Source organism: Priapulus caudatus, unplaced genomic scaffold, assembly GCF_000485595.1.
Source record: "Priapulus caudatus unplaced genomic scaffold, Priapulus_caudatus-5.0.1 Scaffold957, whole genome shotgun sequence".
Taxonomy (NCBI): domain Eukaryota; kingdom Metazoa; phylum Priapulida; class Priapulimorpha; order Priapulimorphida; family Priapulidae; genus Priapulus; species Priapulus caudatus.
This window is the reverse complement of record NW_014578018.1, coordinates 7,124-28,628: the sequence shown is the minus strand read 5'-3', so window position 1 is coordinate 28,628 and position 21,505 is coordinate 7,124. Positions and strand designations below refer to the sequence as shown.

General features: G+C 42.9%; 1 protein-coding gene across 3 annotated transcripts in view; it reads right to left on the bottom strand.

The window, feature by feature from the left end:
* LOC106814656 (transmembrane protein 50B-like) overlaps positions 1-21,505 on the bottom strand; it is a 32,190-nt gene that overhangs the window by 5,427 nt on the left and 5,258 nt on the right. For 2 of the 3 annotated variants that reach the window (XM_014819000.1, XM_014819001.1), the window contains exons 2-4: positions 1,458-1,571; positions 602-714; positions 286-446 (exon numbers count right to left, since the gene is read on the bottom strand). In XM_014819000.1, the coding sequence (XP_014674486.1) occupies positions 286-446; positions 602-714; positions 1,458-1,556 (373 nt within the window). In that variant the 5' untranslated portion in view covers positions 1,557-1,571. Of the gene's footprint in view, positions 1-285; positions 447-601; positions 715-1,457; positions 1,572-6,336; positions 6,443-21,505 lie in introns of those variants that run through there. The other variant, XM_014819002.1, reaches the window with a different exon arrangement.

The following is a 21,505-nucleotide window of genomic DNA, read 5'->3' as shown; positions in this document are numbered from 1 at the left end:
ACTGATTTGCATTTTTTGTGCACATCAAAACTGCTCATAAAGGTAAATGTATGAGTCACGTATGCTTGTTTACAATGAAGAAAATGGCAAAATAAAGTCATGTTGCAGTAAATTAACCATGAATGAATATAAAACAAAATCATATAGTTGTATTTTCTGTTTATGCTGTGTAAAATAAAATTGAGACTGCAAAAAATAGGTGAAATAATCATTTTGGAGTGCAGACATATCCCCTGGAATAGACCATGAGAGCAACTTATAATAAACCAGCAATAGTGTACTTACGATAGATGACATATGAAGCAAATAGGATCCAGGCTGATGCTATAATGGCTCCAAACCCAAGCAAAAACCCGATAAGCAACCAGACACGGGCACCCCTTTGTCCCAAACATCCTGGCGTGTACGAGTCCCCTCTCACTGCACTATTAGATACGGCATTAATCCTGTCAAATTCAAAATAGATACACAGTAAGAAAAGATGAGGCGATACAGCAGTCTAGAGCAGGTAATCAAAATCATCACCAGACACGTACAGATGAATTGGTTGCTTTAATTACAAGTTTAAGTATGGGCATCTGACTATCAAGAATCCACATACATAAAAAAGGCTAACGTGCCGACGACACCGCACACGTGGTACGCATGCATGAAATCATTTCCGCTGGGATATCTTGCAGCTACATCGATGATAATCCACCAACCCGTGAAGAACTGTAACAAAAACAGTAAAATTTCCATAAAAATCTACATGTGAATACACAGCAACATAGTGTGATAGCACATCATCACGAGTGTCATAATATCAGATCTCTATCAATATTGATTGACTCCTGATAATATAGAGGAGTATGAACACAAGCAACGCGAAACACAAGAAATTCAACATTTCCATGCCCTAGTTTACCTACGATTTATTACATGAAATGATGAAACTCAATAAAAATGACAACAGCATCTCACTGCAAGCTGCCAATTGTTTACTTGCATCGGCCAGGAATGCCTGCCGCGTGATTATGTGAATGACTAAAACCATGCCTACGTTCGAAGCTATAACTACCTAATAAGAAGAGGTATCGATACAAGGTAAACTGTGATGGCAAGTGGGATGTACAGCGCTACCCCTGATGTCATTTATTATTGAGTTTCACGTAATAAATCATAGGCAAACTAGGGCATTGAAATGTTGAATTTCTTGTGATTCGAGCGAGTCATACTCCTCTATATTATGACACTCCTGATATCTTCATATATATGTATACATGTTCATTATATATTTATCAGCAATACCTGTGTAAAATGGTTGTTTCCCATGTTTCATTTAATACTTTATTTTCCAAAAATAGCAAGATGTAACCAGAAGTAGATAATTGGGAATTCAATGTAACTAATGATGTAACTACTTCTGATGTAACTAAACAGAGTTATCACAAATAACTTCAGCTATATATACAAACCAGAAACCCCGAGAAGATAGAGGCAATCGCATTTCTTCTGTCGTCCAGGTTCAACCACTCACACTGTGGCCACTGAAAGCTATCGAGGCATCCAGCCATGTTTGCTAGCAGTCACTGTTAATTTTAAACACAGAGTATAAAGTCACTATTGATAAACAGAGAATTGTTTAACAGAAAGTCTCATCATGCTTCATTGCAACAAGCAAAAATAATTTATCCCCAATTTAATTCCTGTAGACTGTAGTGTTCATATACCAATGTCTTCCAATCAAAGCTTGACTCAAAGTTAATGTATATATATATATATATATCTGGGTTAGACATTTTTTTTCTTTGCCAGGCAGCAATTTCTTGCTGCCAGAGAGAAAAAACAGGCAGAAATCTTGTTCAACCATGCAAAAACATCATAGCAGCTCCAATCCCTCCTACCCCAGCAGTACTGTAGCAGACTGAATTCTATTGACGGGTACAGGGAAAAAATTCCTTTTTTTTCACGTTTTTTGCTCGTTTTCAAGTCTGTGGGAAAAATAGCTCTCGTCATAAATTTTACGGGAGCTATTTTGAGCATCACGGGAGCGATTTCGGAGGTTTGAATCGCTCATCGCTCATCGCTCCCGTGTATTTTTTACCCTGGACGGGTAGAATGTTACATCATGGGCATAACCTAACAACAAGAGCCGCAGAGCATCTGGGCTCATCTGAGGTCTGTTGCTACGGTTATAAACGTAACATTTCAGTCGTGCGTAGTGACACCTTTGTTAGGCGCAGATATGCAGATACGCAGTTGCGTACACATCATTTCAGCAAACATTTTTTTTATTGCAGAGAGAGAGAGCGAGAGAGAGGAAGAGAGAGAGGGGGGCGAGAGAGAGAGAGAAAGAAAGAGAGAGAGAGAGCGAGCGAGAGGAGAGAGAGGGAGAGAGTCAGTCAGACTAAATTGTTTATAAACAAATAACACCCACGCAGCGTGCTACTGTATCAGTTACATCATAGATTGAAATGTACATTCTGATTTCGCCGTGCGGCGTCCAAACTTTCGACGAAGATGGCGGGCAGAGGTAATAGTCAAGGGGCAGATTTCAAAAAGAGCTAAAATAAGGATGAGCCTAAACTTTTTGGGTAGAGGCTGGAAACGGGTAAATATCATTTCTATGATACTTGGGGAGCTCCACTGGGTATGTTTCCAGGCTGACTTTTGCGTATTGTGTCGGCCATCTTAAGATCCAAAATGACCGCCAGCGAAAATGGATTTTCTGAAATATCTGGACTCCCAGATGTCGTAGAGACATAATGTTGGTGGCTATACCCACATTTTCGATAGTGGAGAACCCAATTATCACACTTAGAGAAACATAGGATGGCGGCCATATTGGATTTCAATATCGCCGCCAGTGAATTTGTTTATTTTGAAATAACTAGAGCTGCCAGACGTCGTACGAGACACTAATTTTGATGTCTAAACCCACATTTTCGCATAATGGAGAACAGAAATTATGACACTTTAGAAAAGCAAGGATGGTGGCCGGCCATCTTGATTATCAACATGGTGGTATGTTACTCCATTACTATACAACAGTCAAGCCAACATTAAAAACATATATAAGCATACCAGAATGTCAGAATATTAGTTTTAAACAGTCACGACACGAAGAACAAACTGGTTGTATTGAGNCTACCATCTGGATCGGTGATGTGCAGCGTAGTACTTCAAGTCGACATGAGTGTTGGCTACGCTGCTAATCGCGATAAGTAGTCGCCGATAGTCAAATCGTAGGCCGACATAAGCGGGCCTTTAGCCGAGAGGTGGGACCGGGTACCAGTCTACCTAATACGATGCAGTATGCACGCCATCTATCGGAACAGAGTGAGAAGAATGTCCCGGCAGGATAGGTCAAATGTATATTGCGCTCAAAAGTGCAGAAAGAATTACTTTACCCTTCAGTTTAATCAATCTTGAGATAAGTCATTGCAGAATTGAATCGTCAAACCTACCAATGAAAGATTGGCCAACTACCAAAATTTGCCAGTTTTGTACTGTCCTTGGCATGGCTCTCTCCGTCGACGTTACAGTAGTGTGCAATGTCGGGATATGGTGGAGCATGCAAGCTTGTAGACGCTGCAGAGCCCGATGGTTGACTGTCAGTCGAAATGTGTTGATCCTCCCCGACATTGAAGAGATCTGTACGTTATACGTGCGTCTGCCTTATAGTCAGGGGGCAGATATCCAAAATAAGGATGAGCCTAAACTTTTTGGGCAGAGGCTGGAAACGGGTAAATATCATTTCTATGATACTTGGGGAGTTCCACTGGGTATGTTTCCAGGCTGACTTGCGTATTGTGGCGGCCATCTTGAAATCCAAAATGACCGCCAGCGAAAATGGATTTTCTGAAATATCTTGACTCCCAGACGTCGTAGAGACATAATGTTGGTGGCTATACCCACCAGTTGGTGAGAAACATAGGATGGCGGACATATTGGATTTCATTATCGCCGCCAGTGAAATTTGTTTATTTGAATACTAACTGACTCAAAGACGTAGAGACATAATTTTTGTGTCTATACCCACATTTCGGATAGTGGAGAACCCAGTTATGACACTTAGAAAAGCATAGGATAGCGGCCATCTTGGCTTTCAAGATGGCCGCCAATGAAATTGTTTATTTTGTTTGAATAACTAAAATTCAAAATATCGTAGAGCATAATTTTGGTGTCTTTACCCACATTTTCATGACGCCATAGGTCTCCTCCTGAGTGGACCTTGTAGCAACAGGACTTTAGCGGAACATTTACGGTAATCCCAGATAACAAGCTGACGTTGGGCCAACGGCTGTCTTCAGCTCATGCTAACGTTGGGCCAACGTTGGGCCCAATGTCATATTGCCAACGTTGGCCCAACGTCAGACAGCCAACGTTGATCCAACGTCTTTTTGCTCAGCGTGCCAACGTTGGGCTCAACGCTGGCAGCCAACATTGGCCCAACGATGGCCCGACGTTGGCCCAACGTTGGCCCAACGTCAGACAGCAAACGTTGATCCCAACGTCTTTTTGCTGAGGCGGCCACACTTGGTCCAACGTCATATGACAACGTGGCCCACGGCTTTTTGCTCAGCGTGCCAACGTTGGCCCAACGTCATATTGCACAACGTTGGCTCACACGTCAGAGCAGCCAACGTTGGCCAACGTTTTTTGCTCAGCGTGCCAACGTTGGCCCAACGCCATATTGACAACGTTGGCCCAACGTCAGATTGCCAACGTTGGTCCAACGGCTTTTCGCTGAGCATGCCCTGATCCAACTGCCCTCTCAGGTTCTCTCTCTCTCTCTCTCACACACACACACACACACACACACACACACACACACACCTCTCTCTCTCTGACACATACACACTCCCTCTCTGATTCTCTCTCTCTCTGCCACTGTCACGCACACAATTACAAACAGCGCACACCTCTCTCTCACACACACACACACACACACACACAACCACACATCGTAGCGTTCCTGCATGAAACGTAGACGGGTTCGCGGCCCCAGTATTTGTACTAGCACAAGCAGTTCTGTGCTAAAAACAGAGCAAGCTTGACGCCGGGACCAGTCTACATAAAACGAGTCACGTACGTGACCAACAAAATGGCGCTTACCAGTAAACATCATGTAACTTCGTAAATCTATCCTCAATTTTCTGAACATCGTTATCATCATGTGCAGAATTTTTTTTCATGTGACATACGAAAAACTTAATAGATACTTGAGAAAGGGTTTGTGCAATAATCCCTTCTTGTAAACTGCTGACGGCGTGCTGTGTAGGCTGCCATTTTATTAATCACAGGACTTTTGATAATCATGTGACTCGGTACGCTGCGGTGATTGGCTGCCACTCACGATTTGTCGCCGACAGCCGCATAGAAATAGAACATGTTCTATTCCTGCGATCGCAGTCGGCGACCGTATTTTCGATCGTAAGAGAACTCATGTCGAGTTTGGTCGCCGATGTTTTTATCGGCGATCTGGCCGGTTTTTGACGTAGGATATTCAAATCTTGTCGGCGACTAGGTCGTAAGGCCGACATAAGCGGGCCTTTAGTTACTCGATGGGGCGAGTAATGGAGGTGGGAGCGAGTACCAGTCTATGTTTAGCCCATGCTGTGATACTATCAGCCATGCTATCAGCCACCCACCTGCGAGGTAGTACTATTTATAGTTGGCCTTAATCAAAAACAGACGTTTGCGTAAGAGCTATTGACATTGTATTCCCAATGTACAGAATCTCATATAGAGAATGAAGTTCATATATGATTTAACAAGTTGAATGTTATTGGTGTGTTTGATTCAGAGCTGTCGAGCAACGGTGAAAGTGTCACTGAAAAGATATATGTTGCAAAGCACGGCCAGACGTTGCTTCAGAAGCTTGGGTTGCTGAAGATAATAAAACCCGGAAGTGTCAGTCAAGTTGAGTCAGGGGGGCCGGTGGATAAGTATATCCAGTCTCATCCCGAGTTGTTCAGTGGTGTCGGTAGAATGAAGGGCTACCAAGTAAAGTTACATGTCAGGGAACATGTCAGCCCTGTGGCCCAGCCCATCTTAGAATCCCGTATTATATGCGTGAGAAGTTAGAGAAAGAGGTGAAAAGGTTGGAAGAGTTGGACATCATAGAGAAAGTAGATTCCAACCCCCGTGGGTTACGCCAGTAGTTGTTGCGCCAAAACCGAAGAATCCCGATGAAGTGCGCCTATGCGTCGATATGCGCCAGCCAAACCGCGCCATAGTGAGGGAAAGACATATTACCCCCACAGTGGATGATGTGTTAGCTCAGTAGAATGGTGCGAAAGTGTTCTCAAAACTTGACTTGCGTAATGGGTACCACCAGTTGGAACTTACCTCCGAGTCAAGACAAATCACAATGTTTACAACTCATGTCGGTTTGAGAAGGTATAAACGCTTGTTCTTCGGTATCAGCAGCGCGATCGAAGTATTCCAGAATGTCATCCAGCAGGTGATAGATGGGGTACCAGGTGCCATAAATATATCAGATGGCATTGTAGTGTTCGGTGTAGATCAGGAGTCGCATGATAAAGCGCTACTGTCAGTGTTAGAGTGTCTGAGGCAGAAGGATCTCACGTTAAATCTCGCGAAGTGCGATTTCAACAAGGAATCGGTAGAGTTCTTCGGATTCGTGTTGTCGAAGTGCGGTTTGTCACCCGATCCGCAAAAAGTAGAAGCTCTGTTGGAAGCTTCAGATCCGACCTCTACCGCCGAAGTACACAGTTTAGTTGGAACTCTAAATTTCAGCGCTCGTTTCATTCCCAACTATTCGACCATTATCGCTCCGTTGAGAAAGTTGACCCACCATGATGTCGATTTTGAGTGGGGAAAGAACCAATCCGGTGCGTTGAACGCGATGAAAGAGATATTGAGTAAGCGGCCCGTGCTAGCGTATTTTGACACCAAGTCAGAGAGTGAGATTTACACTGATGCCTCCCCAGTTGGTGTTGGAGCTATCTTGTGTCAGAAGGGTCGCGTTGTAGCGTACGGTAGTAGGTCGTTGACCCCGACCGAACAAAGGTACTGCCAGTTAGAGAGAGAAGCGTTAGGTGTAGTGTGGTCGCTTGAACATTTCCATTTGTATGTTCATGGTCACAGAGTGGCTATTTACACGGATCACAAGCCGTTGTTGTCCATGTACGGAAATCCTCGAGCTAAACTGTCAGCTCGACTCGAGAGATGGTCGCTTCGGATGTTGCCGTATGAGTTCGAGATTAGGCACCAAGTAGGTAAAGAAAACCCAGCAGACTACCTGTCCCGCCATCCCGTTGGGTTGCCGAACATGGTTAGCAGCCACGAACAGAGGGTAGCAGAAAAATACATTAGCTTCATAGTGCAGAGTTCAGTGCCGAAGGCCGTCACATTTGAAGAGGTGTGAGTTGCTTGCGAGTTAGACCCGACGCTCTGTAAAGTCAGAAAGCTAGTTAGGTCCGGAAGGTGGCATGAAGCCAAAGATCAGGCAGGCCTTACTCCTTATAGCAAGGTGCAAGGAGAACTGTCAGTGAGCAGGGAAGGAATAGTTGTGAAGCAAGGCAGGATTGTGCTCCCTGTGAGTCTACAGAACCGAGTTGTAGATATTGCTCATGGCCATCAAGGCGTGAGCAAAACCCTCGCGTTGTTGCGGGAGAAAGTCTGGTTCCCGAACATGAATCAGATAGTTAGAGACAAGGTTTTGTCGTGCGTTCCATGTCAGGCGTCGCCAAGTGGTGGCTCACGTGAGCCGCTCCGCATGACCAAGTTACCAGATCGTCCATGGTCAGAGGTCAGTGTAGACTTTAATGGTCCACTGCCTCAGGGAGAGTACCTGCTCGGAGTCATTGACAACTACAGTAGGTTCCCAGAAGTAGAGATTGTCAACTCGACGGCCGCGCGTACTGTAATCCCGGTACTCGACAAGATATTCTCATCGCGAGGAATACCCGATGTAGTGAAGACCGACAACGGTTCGCCGTTTCAAAGTAGTGAGTTCGCAAATTTCGCAAAATACATGGGTTTCCATCACCGCATGTGACACCTGTGTGGCCAGAAGCCAACGGGGATGTCGAGAGTTTCAATAAGCCATTGAACAAAGCATGTACAGCCGCTCAGGTTGAAAGACAACCTTGGAAACAGGTTATGTATGGGTTTCTGCAGAATTATCGTAACACCCCACACTGTACGCCCATGCAAACCCCTGCGTCCATTGTCCATAGGTATATGGGTAAGACCAAGCTGCCCCAAATCCCGGCAAAGATTTCCGATACGGTCCTGAGGGGCATTGACAACAGAAACAAGGAGGAAATGAAAAAGTATGTGGACAGACACAGTCATACAAAGGAGTCCAAACTCCGTGTAGGGGATAAAGTCCTGATGAAGAATAATCAAGTTTCTGGTAAGCTGATCCCCAAGTTTAAGCCCGATCCTTACGAGGTGATAGATATTAGAGGTCCCATGGTGATCATCCAGCGTGGCAAAGAAGTAAAGGCGAGGAATTGTTCCCTGCTAAAGCAGATACATCCCCTCGTTGACACAAACCCGGAGGAGGATAATGTGCCCGAGTTAACCACGCCCACTATTATTCCCCCATTGGAAGTAGAACCTCCAGTCCAGGTAGAGAACCCTGAGGTAGAACCGGTGCCAAGTCCACACAGGTATCCCGGGCGTGAACGAAGGAGGCCTACCTATCTCCAGGATTACCAGTAGCCAGTCCAAGTATTGCAAGTTTGTAGTTTCTGTGTGTACTCCCGTCCCCAAGAGTTGTAGCCTTACGGATACGTTTGCCATGTAAGGCTCAGTGATTGATATTTCAGTTTGGTATCTTTTGAATTCTGTTCTGTTCAAAAATGGGAAGATGTAGTAGCCTGTGACTACTAGTACTGCTGCGCCCCACCGGGCGGTGCCACTCGCATGTCTACCAGAGCGCTATCTGTGGCGTTATCTTATTTGAATAAAGTTAGTTCCTGTTCTGGCATAAACATGTGTTAATCTCTTTGATAAGTTTCTGATATAAATCCACAATAGTCGTGACCACAGATCACGACAATACCTACCATAATGTGGGGGTGAGTGCCCCCCCCCCCCCGGGGTTTCATTTCCTTGGTAAATGTTGCTCCTTGGTTCCCTGCAATTTTTTTTTAAATATTGCCACGGCAGTGCCGTGCTGCCGTGGCGGCCACTACGGCCTTGTTTCATGTTGGGTTAACGCGTTCCTAATCTTGAATATGTATGATCATGCACTCATTAGGTTCGCTAGGGGCCTGTGAGTTGATAGAGTATATATAAAGTACTGGACAGTCTACTATACAGTAGCCTGAGCAGGTATACATGCTGTATATGGTGATATATATATATATATATATATATATATATATATATATATATATATATAATTCTCTCTATATATATATAATTCTGCTATGGCTTATTTTTTTCAGGAACTGCATCACTTTTGAGGAAGTTGAAATGCACAGCTGTCCCTCACGTTTTTCCTTGGAACAATCTGTGCTCACCCAATTCTCTGGAGCGGACGGAAAGAGTGAGCAAACGGCAAAGGGTAACTCAAAGGCAGCTCAAGTTGGAGGACATGCAGCGGCTTAATGCCTCATTGGAAATTGGTGCCGACGATGAAGTTGTGGAAAGTACAGTAAAACCTTGTTATACTGCCCTTCGTAATATCGCCAATCTCACTTATCGCCAGGGAAATGCCAGTATACAGATCATTTCTATCTATTTGTACGTAATTTAGCCTCGTAATACCGCTCCTCAATGCATTGAAAATACACTCGTTATATTGCCATCGAGTGTTGGTCGGTATCGGTTGATCAGTTTCTATGGTAACATACACACAGCACATCCACGCGAGTCCTATGTAATAGCAGTAGTATTTAGCGGTATAGTACTAGCGGTAGAGATTCCGCCCCCATCATCACTTAATACTCGGAGGTCAATTCACTGTATTGAAATATTTTGAGTCGAACGCATATTCTAATGAACGTGACATTTCTGCCGTGTCCCTCCTACAATCTCGCATGGATTCACTGATTTCGGAATGTTCTAAACAGAAGTAAATTTCAAACTTTTTTAAGAAAGATTGAACCCTGGAATATCAAAATACTGCACGCCAACTTAAATGTACATGTACATGTGCTGTACTCCAGACTAACGAAAACACGGAAACAAACATGAAACTATGTTTTTATTTTAATAGCAATTCAGTTATAAAACAAAGAAATTTTGTTAATATGATTTTTATTTGTCATGTGATTTTTGTTTATAATCATTATTATATCATCTATTTTGATTGGTTTTCTAGCAACTGGAGGCTATTTAGTGGTGCGATCTCAATACCTCGTTATAACGCCAATATTTCCCAAGTCCCGATGGTGGCGGTATAACGAGGTTTTACTGTAATATGGATAATTTAGCAGGTAATAAATGAATTAGTGAAAAAGACATGTCATTGATTGTTTTCATTATCAAGTAAACATATAATTATTAATTACATTCAGTCATTCACACTTCAGTGCCTCCAAGTTTCAAATAAATATTGTTTCTGTCTATTTTGCCAGTTTATGTACTAAAATACTGAAGAGCCCATATAATAAGTAACAAATGCTTCTATTAATTATCCTAACTTACCCATTTTTTCTTATATTTATAAGATTAATATATATATATATATAATAATAATATAATGTAATATATAGTTATATAGGTAAGAATTATTATCCAAATATTGGATGAAAGCATCATCTCGCTATATTTCTATACATTTAAGATACGTGTAAATGACAAAGTGACGTCGTTTCATATTAGTGCAAAGTAACTGGCCCTGGACTTCATAATAGTAATCATGATTTTGTCTCAACCCATCATTGAATTTTTCAAGGTAGGGTACAGTAATATGGTCAATAACTGGTACAATAATATAGTACTATATCTAGGATTTTATTGCATACAACTGTACTTACTGTATAACAAATCGTCTATACCCACACGTACTTGTTACCAGATACCTAATTTAATTGTTATAATTAATTATACATCAACGCTACGAAATTTGAACGAATCGACCATTTCGCCATGGAGATCTTTGAACTGAGATATGTCTCCGGGATGTCCATCGAAACCTCAGCATCAACTGGGTCTATTTGGTCTGTAGCATCTAAAAATTCCAGCCTGGGAGAGAAATATTGCAACTTTTTTTTACTGTTTTGCAAAACAAAGCTAATACAAGAAACAGAAACAATTTGAAAGGAAATGACCTACATCCCCTGCACCCCTGCAAAAAAATTGTAATTACATATATATCACTTGAAATAAAGTGAAAGGTGATACAATATAATGAAATAAAATGTAATGTATGATGCTACTGCCTTAATATTGGCTCATAGGGTCTATGTCCCCCAGGGTACTGCCGGAACGTACGCTGGGTACGGTCCGGTATACCGGAACGTACCCTGGTAACTATTTGATATGGTTATAGGCTAAGGGAGTAGGCGTAGGCGACTCCCTAGACTCGTTAGTGGAGTAAGCGAGGTACGATCCGGCATATTATATAGTACCAGGGTACGTTCCGGTATACCGGACCGTACCCAGGGTATGTTCCGGCAGTACCCTCTAAGCTTAATATTGTCATAGTCATAGTAATCAGGTAATAGAATTAGAATAGGCCTACTACCTATATCATTATCATGTATATATAGTATTAGTATATGTCTATAACAGTATTAGTAATAGTAGTATGACTGAGTATCTAACCGTATCTAACCGGGCAGACAAGACGTACATGTTTGTAATTAAGACAAGACTGGTACTGTCAATCATTAGATTTAGGTTATGTATTAAATGTATACTCCAATAACTATCAATGCAAACTCATTATGCATTTATTATTGCTAAAATAAGCTCATTACTTGTCAAAATACATTTTCCAACGGTCTGACAAGTCACCACAAATCTCAAGAATACTCTATTATCGCTCACAGTAGACTGGTACCCGTTCGCCACCTTCACTCCGGCAAGCGTGATTTTTTTCCTAGGTCCATCAAGAACATAGGGCTGTAGTGAGCGCTGCTATTGGTTGAGCTTGTTTCGTCGCTCGATGACGTCACAGTATTGTAATATACATAGCACATCCAAAATTCTTAATTCCAATATCACTCAATAGCGTAGCGAGTACAGCGCGAGCGTCAAGTATGAAAGGTCAGTGGATCGAATAGCATCCGTTTTCTAATTATTTTCCTGTTTTCTGTATTTTTCTATCTTTATCCTTTTAACATCTTTTTTTCAATTAACGCAAATACTTACATGATTTGTTTACAACATTTTAATAACAACAATTAATTTTTACAACAATTAAAAATTAAATTTTTTATATATATGGTTTGGGTTAGGGTTTGGGTTAGGGTTAGGGTTAGGGTTAGGGTTAGGGTTAGGGTCACAATGCAGTGAATGCACCATAAAACAGGAGTTTGAGGCCTGTGATTTGTATCAACCAATGGCAGCCTCACTAGAGCCCAATGTTCTTGATTGACCTAAGAAAAAAAATCACGCCTCCGGCACTGACGTTAGTGTAGCGTGTAGAACTGTCGACTGGGTACCAGTCTACGCTCACAGTTTCTTGTTTACCTTGCTACTAATTCCCGTTTTCGTCCTGATACTTTCTTTTTTCGGGCTCTAAGTTCTGTCTTTAGGTCGTTTAAACTCATTTCTTCGTATTTCTTCTTTGGCATTTTGAAAACGATGCGTATAATCCACGTAAAATCAAACGAAACAACAAACAGAGTTGAAATACGCCGGGATTTTGCTTGAAGAACTTGGTTGCATCGCAGCGCCACCTGGTTTTTTAGTTCCAAAGTACCTCATTTACACTTAGATGTAAAGTTATTCAGTAAAGAATACCAAGTTAACACGTTTTTACAGTCTTAATTATTTTACTCTACTATATAATAGTATCAATAAAGCCCTGTGACCTATGCAAGAAAAATGGGCCAATGTGGAGTTCCAGCATTGGTAACCTGCGAGTTGCAAGTCAGTCAAATCTAAGCCTCGTTGCCGTCGCTAAGCTTAGATACATTAAACGCTTGAAAAATCAAGAAACGGACTATTACGCTCAAAATTATGCTCAATTGTAGGTATTATGCTCAAAATTATGACCGATAAAAACGTACCTCCCCACTCCACCCGCCACACACAAAAACATGCTGTCAAAACTGTCACGCTCTCGTCAATTGTCATGTTAATTTTTTGTTTTTGCGTTACCAGACAAAGTGGAGCCACTGGCCCACTGTATGTGTGTTAATTTTCGATTTCAAGTTCTACATCCTTCAAATAAACGTAAACTATACATGTGCCTATTATATATTTACGTTTTTTACGAGCATAATTAATCCAGTGAATAGGATTCAATTATCCACTTTTGAAGAACTGGTTCAGTCCTGGTCATTAAGTGTTTTAATCCAGTAATCCATGTCTTTCAAAGACCCAATTAGCATTTCTTTTCGCCAGTTTATAAAACATATTGCTGTAGGTTTTACTTTCGTTGCGGTATCTTGGCCGTATATTTGGTAAGAAGTTTTTCTCATTCATTTTTTAGCTTAACAACTCGCAACTCGCAGCTCGCAACTTGCAACTCGCATGCTACCCAATCTCGTGGCTGTCAGAGGTGAGACCACTTATCTCTGCAGCCAGGACTGTATTAATGTGTTATACAGTGTGTACTGTACAGACCCCAATGACAATCATGTAATCTACACTATACAGTGTACATGTAATCTACACTATACAGTGTACTGACTACTGGCAGTGTACTGTGTACACCGACTACTCAACCGGTATCGGCAATCATTAAAGCTGCGATCACGTCGGTATATAAACTACGCCATTTTGGCACATGTGCAGTTTAGGGCGATTCCATATGTGTCGGACGGGACATTTTGATGGGTTCTTAAAGCATGTTTTTTACAGTTGTTCATTTTAGAAATATATCTAACAATATAAACATTATATCATGTATTTAAAATGCAACTTGAAAACAATCGCTCAATAATTGTTTGAACTAAGACAGCGCTTCCCAAACTATGGGTCGCGACCCAAAAGTGGGTCGAATTGGATTCGGAAATGGGTCGCGACGACGTGGTCAGAAAGGTATCTTCCACAAAAAATTTGTGGAAAGCGAGCAAGCACAATGGATGCCGCCATCCATTTTATGCGCCAAACTATGACGTCACCCTAATGCAGTCAGAGGGCAGGAGCGATCACGTGCTTTCTGCGTGCGTGGGGCGTGGGCAGTGTGGAACAGAGAAATCCGGATTTGACTGGTTCATTTCTCCCTGTTCTGCTGCGAAGTGTGTTGCTGTTTTCGTTCTGACTGAAGTGCTTTGCTGTGTGCCCCAACCGAAACTAGGTGCGTATTCTGTGCTAGCTAGCTTTGCCTTGCTTACAATTGTGGTTTTGTTTCTCAGAATGGCAAAGCGCAGCTACAAGAAGGCGTTTCTGGATCTAGGCTTCACGTCAATCGCCGATGGAGGATCCGTCAAGCCACAGTGTGTGCTGTGTTACGAGGTGCTCTCGAACGAGTCGTTGAAGGAGAACAAGTTGAAGCGTCACTTACAGTCGAAGCACGCCGATTACGTCAACAAAGAGCGAGAATTTTTCCAACGCCGCGAATCGGCTTTGAAGAAGAGTCGGTTTGAACCTGCGCCGAACCCAGCGCTGTTGGCCGCCAAACAAGCGACACTGGCATCTTATCAGGTCGCCCTGCGGATCGCGAAAACGATGAAGCCCCACACAATCGGTGAAGTACTTGTGAAGCCGGCAGCCATCGACATGGCAAGAGCTGTTCTCGGCGACGATGCAGCGAAGAAATTGCAGTCTGTGCCACTGTCAAACAACACCATTCGGAGCCGAATCGTGGACATGTCCCTTGACATCAAGGCACAGGTGATCGCGCGCATGAAGAAGGCAGGAGCCTGGAGTTATCAGTTGGACGAGTCGACCGATGTGGGAAAAGACGCGCAGCTCTTGGTGTTCACCAGGTACGAGGGCGACACAGACATCGAGGAACAATTTCTTATCTGCACGCCATTGGAAACAACAACGACAGGCTTGGACATCTTCAACGTTCTGGACACTTTCCAGCAAGAAGAAGCACTGAGCTGGGAAAACTGCGTTCTAGCCTGTGCACCGTGGTGCCCCTGCAATGCTGGGTGCACGGCAGGGTTTTTACGGCGAGAGTGAAGCAAGTGAACCCGAAAGTGGGCATCTTCCACTGCCTCCTTCACGCGCAAATCTGGCGGCTCAACACCTGTCAAAAGATCTTTCAGCAGTGTGCAGGAAGTCGTCGCTGTGGTGAACTTCGTCAAAGCCAGCGCACTCAACAGTCGCCTGTTCGCGTTAATTTGCTGTGACTTCGGATCTGAATATCAGCATCTGCTCTATACTCGAGCTTGAGGTGGCTGTCGCGGGAAAGGTGTTGCGTCGTGTAGTTGACCTGCGAACAGAGCTGGAGATATTCCTGAGGGAGAAGAATCATCGCCATGCCGCCCGATTCACCGACAGGCAGTGGATGTTGAAAGTTTGCTATCTCAACGATGTCTTCGCCGCCATCAACCGAACTCAACACATCGATGCAAGGAGAGACCAAAGCGTCATCACGCTGTCCGAGAATCTGTTTGGCCTTCAAGGAAAAGCTCGTACTCTGGAAGAGAAGCTGAGCGGGGAAGAGTTGCTGCTTTTCCATCACTGAACGCGTACTTGGAGGAGTGGGAAGAGAATGGAATCGACGAATCAAGCCAATCCTTGTCAATCATTTGGACAGCTGACTACGGAATTTGCATCGGATACTTCCGAGACCACGGATCTGACGCACGCTGGTGGTTGGTCAGGGATCCCTTCACAAGCGAAACGTCGATGACCAGACTGTCGAGGACCGATTCGCGGGACTCCAAGAACAAGTGTGATGAGCTTGCGGAACGAAGCATTTTCCGAAGTCAGTTCGCCGAAGATTCGCTTGGGCAGGTTCTTGGACGGCTGGTGAAGAAAAAGACAAACGATCATCGCGAAGAAGTCACTGAAAGTTCTGGTCCATATTTAGAAACAACGCTACCTTTGCGAGCAGTCGGATTTTCGGCGTCTGGACAGCATCAAAAACGAAGAGCAAGAGGGATATGCCACTGGAGCCATGCCACGACTTGCGCGTGGCACTGACGAGCATTGCACCGCGTCTTGACAGTATCATTGCTAATAAGGCCCAATATCACCCAGCGCATTGAATAAAAATAAATTATTAATTGATGAATGAACTGATTTCAATATTAAAAAAATGCATGTTGGGTCGCCAAAAAGTTTGAGATCTTGCTTTTGGGTCTCGGCTAAAAAAGTTTGGGAAGCGCTGACCTAAGAAAACAACAAATAAGTGCTGCAATCTTTAACAGTGTCCGTGTCATCCTTGCGTACGACTGGTGATTTTCTCGGGCACTATAAATTGGCTTTCTGTGTTGCAGGCTTTCAACAGTCTTGAACAACATTTTATAGGGCCAGATTTTAGGGGATAATTAAGGTTTTTTTATAGGGCCTATTTTTAGGAATTTTTAGGGATGAATCGACCAACTTTTAGGGATAAAATAAGTCACCATACCTTATCAATAAACATCACGTTGTTTACTTACGATACAGTTCTATTGTGAGTATCGTATCCAAGTCCTAACCAGGCTATTACCTACTCCTGCAAAGTCCTCTCGATCGACTGTACATCAATCAAGTTTCATGCAAATGTAGGCATGTCTTGTTACATCCAGCCAGGAACTCTGTATAATTCAATCAGAACACTGAAGCTTAGGAAATCATGTTAGACTGAGAGTTCACAATACTTACTCTGTATTGAAGATACAGATGAGACGGGATACTAGAGAAGGAGAAGGCGTTGCGAAACGACCTGTTGATCCGAAGCGCTGAGCAGCGATCTTTCGCGCAGTTCGCGGCATAGGCGCACGCGACGCGGGATACGGTCCTACGACAGTATGCAGCGCTGGCAGCTATGGATCCGTGCGCTCGAAATGAATTGCGCGCGCACTGGGATCATAGCTGCCGAGCGAACAGTCGTCAATTTTAGTGGGGACACAGAGGGGTAGACGTTTGGGGCGTGAACAGTGTTCTTGTTATAAAAGTGTATACCGAGTAATAGTGTTCGAACCGTGGACTGTGTCACGCGCGAATTCACAGAAAGACTGTCGAAATTGTGACATTCGGCGAACCTTGCCCAGTAAATGGAAACTGGTGTCAGAGATCAGCGAAACACCTACCGGCGCTCTCGCGCCGGCAACGCTCCAACGTTTTTGCACGTTCCAGATGGCGAGGGCTCGTAGGGGTTGGAAAGCAGGTGCGGCGCCGGCCTGCCCGCGCCTATAGCCCATAGACTGGCAACTCTCTCGCAACTCTCGGCTTAGCTGCACCTCTCCGGCTTCGCTGTAGTCCTCAATGGGCTAATCGAGGTGGGAGTGAGTCCTATCTGACTATATAGCCTTTGCACGCTCGCAACCTTTCTTGAAGAGAGAGTAGGCCTATACTAGCAAACATTAACAATTTCGTAGTAATAGATTTTCGTATTTAGTTAGCATTATATTTGATTGAAACGGTCGAAGTGGCCTGTGCGCGGGGCGGCGGTCCCGCATGTAGACTGGTATTACATTCCAGCACCTACGGCCTAACGGCTACGAATACTTGTATTACTCACAAGTACAGTGTTACAACATCTAATTACTACTAAGTGCTATACTAGTCTAGCTAGTGAGTAGTAGCTACTAAGTTAGCGCAGCACTACTTACGTATACTACTACGTGCTAGTAACTACCAGGCCGCAGGAGGCTCATGGTATTAGATAGTACATAGTAATATAAATGACTAACGTCTTGTTACTAGTAATTAAGCTTACTAATTAATCGACGAACGGCCTTAACGCATAAGGCATAACGCTAACCTATTATATTGATATTAAGTATTATATTTATAATTGATCGTATACATGCATTGGTTTTATTGGCGCATCCATACTTGGGGCCCATATAATATTGGAGCGCATGTTCTCTATCCTTCAACGGCACTATAGTACTACTAGAGGCTACTCACGACTAGCAAGAACGCTCTTTGCTAGGGTTAGAATACGCCTAGGCGCTATACTAGACCACAGGCACTTCCAGCGTTCAATAAAATATAAGTGGTAACTAAAGAATACGAAATTCTGATTTACTCGAAATTGTTAATGTTTCTAGTATTAGGCGCTACTCCTAATAATGGCTATAAAAGAATGGTTACTAAATACAACTTGTCATAGGATAGTACTGACAGTACCAGCAATAGTCTTGAGTTTTGATTTCACCTAATAACTTCAACTTCAACACGTTAAATACACGAGATGCGCAACAGCATAGCCCGCCGACGGCATTGTGCGAATGCGATCATCAGTAGTATGTCCCGCTCCACAAGACTAAATCACGCAGGCCTTCGTGCTGTTCGCAATTGACTGGTAGCCAAGATTAAATATTCCAGATTTAAGAAAGTAGATGGCTACGATATATTAAAAGCAGCCAAGTAGAGCTGGTACGCACCGTTCAATCAGGCAACTACTCGTTGGCTTACTGAAGTGAGTTACGCTAGCGTGTTGAACGAACGCGCGGCGTCTAGCGCCTCTCCATCCGAGCGGTTTTTTTAAAAAAACTTGGAAATGGTACGTAGATGGACTCGTGGCGCCATCTATGGGTCGCGATAACTTCCAAATTAATGTCAGGGCATGATCCAGCGAAAAGGGAAAATTATTTTTCTAGAGTTTTTCGACGCGCGCCAACAAGCAACGTAGCACTTTCGAGCATTTGGAGTTATTCTCGCCCTACGTGCATAGTCCAAAGGCTTGCGGAAGCGCCAAAACGGCTCAATTGACCGATCAGAGGCCGATCTGATAGAACCATGATAGTCATATTGACAGAGCAGCGCATTCGTTCTAAATGGCGCCACAGGTGGCGCTGTTCGCGCTTCGCGCGGATATCTGCTGCGGAACGTCTAGAAAACATCCATTAGCAGGGTCTCCAACCCTGTGAACTCCAAATGCGGAATGTTCCCGCGGTGATCAGTGGCGTATTGAGAAATTGATGGTGGGGCGAAATGTACCTTGGCTGCCGCAGGCATGCCAGTTCTAGGGGGGACTGGGTGCATGACCCCCCAGAAAATTTTGAAATATTTAAGCCATTTTCCTGCAATCTGAGGTATACTGTGGGCCATATTCTCATGTCTGATAACACTATCTCAACCCTAGACTCAACCCTACAACCCGTGTCTGATTAGCAGACAAACTACGCGACACCTTGCAGACAGCGCCTGTCTGACTAGGCTATTCCATTTACCGTAGACATGCCAGATACAAAATGACTGAAAAAAAAATGTGTCCAAGCGAACAATGTGAACAATCAGTGCAAATTTCGTACAGTGCAACTGAAATGAGGAATATAACCTTGCCGCTGCAGAATGCGGAAAATTAAGCCTAGAAATCGTAATGATTTTGCAGAATGAGGAATGGTTGGAGACCATGCATTAGACATAATTACAAACCAAAAGTTCATCATCTCATCACCAAAAACTCCAAACATATCTGTGAAATTTTTTTTTTTAGGAATTTGAATAAAATTGTTGCTTTTTTTTAGGAATTGCATACATTTTTTAAGTTTTTTTATGAATTTTAGGGCGAGCTTAAAATTTTAGGAATTTTTAGGAATTTTAGGGCCGCTGGAAAGCCTGTGGTTGTCCGATGTCCAACCTCTAAATTATTTTTGAAATTTTCAATTTTTGCTCATCTGTGACTTGACACAATGTTAATGTAAATGTTATGAAATAAATTGCATGCAACTTTTAATTACTATTATTATACGTCATTGATCCCAGCATCATTTACCACATTACCAATATTTTATTCTCTTCATATAATGAGTGAAACAATGCGAATGGCCATGTCTGCTGTCACTGCAATATTATACGTACAAAATGTACATGATTAGGCCTTTTGCTTTACAGCACTGAGCATCAAGTGAGCAGAGCGCATGCAGCAGGTCATGTTTAAATAATATCCGGACAACCAAAACTCTTGAGGAACAACCATATGCTACTCTCTTGGTTGTCCTCCGGACAACCCCAAAAAATCCTTAAAATTGAGCACTGCGTGACACATGTGTCGGACGGGACACCAAGTGGACATAGAATTTTTACATCAGAATATAACTGAAACTTCTGTTCCATCAGGGTAAATCAGGCACCCATGCAGAACCACCACAGATACGCAATCTTTCTTTCTGTCTTTTACCTTTCATCACCTAATGAACAGTTTTTTCTTGTGAAGCACTTATTTCATGTGTTGGACGGGACAATGATAACGTGTCGGACGGGACATATTTGTCTACACATTGTCTCATGCCTGTATTAGTACATTTACCAATTCTATCTTTCATTTTCCTAATTCAAGATAACACTTATAAACATTCTTGAAATTAACATTGAATTGTATTTGAAAACTGTACCATTAGGATTTTCACATTTCATAGAAGTTCACAATCTCATAATTTACATAAACATTTTTCTAAAAAAGTTTCATTTTACAAAGTACTAATATTAAATTGATTGACTGCAACCATATCCAGATTCACAAAACAAAATAGTTAAATTTCATGAAGGTTTAGAGTGTTAAGAAAATAATAGCATATCATTTTTAGGTGATATGATAATTTTATTTTCCTATATGTTCATGTCCACTTTCACATGGAATCACCCTTTACTGGTTGTCAGAAAGCACTGCTTCTCTAGGTAACCTATTCAGTTAAAGAAGCATTTGTTATTGTCCCCAACCTCCCACCACCAATGGCCCCACTAAAAAAATCTGTTAAGACCTCGAGCAATATGGGCTCGCTACAGTCGCCAGGGCCCTCACCATCTGAGCAACACGTTCAAAATGCGTTCGCTCACTTCTTTCTTTAGTACTACACCACTGTCAGGGGCGGATTCAGACCGTATTTGCCGTATTGGGAAATACGGTCTAGATTTCAAAGTGCCCTTCAAAATTTACAGAAAATACAAAAAATACAGAAAACCATTTGATGGAATTCGGCTATATTCTTTATTTGTTTTCTTTTTCTTCTGATTCATTGACAGGACTTGAAGGAAATCAAAATTTTACATGGTTAACAAAACTAGCCTTGATATCTGAAAAAGAAGAGAAGTGCTTGAATCATTCTGCATTAATTGCTGGTATGCAAAGCGCAGGCAAAATGAAGCAGAAATAAAATTCCATATGGGTTTTAGCTATTGCTGCTTGACTAAATAAATTATGTGCTCAAATGGAGCTCATTTTTGTGCCCAGGGACCCTTGAAATTTTGAAATTTCCAGGGAGAGGCCCCCCAGACCCCCCGCCATTTGCTCTTTTTGGGGGATGTGCCCTTGAAATCTGGAAAAATACTGTCTAGCCTCAGTCCTGGATCCGCCCCTGCGCTA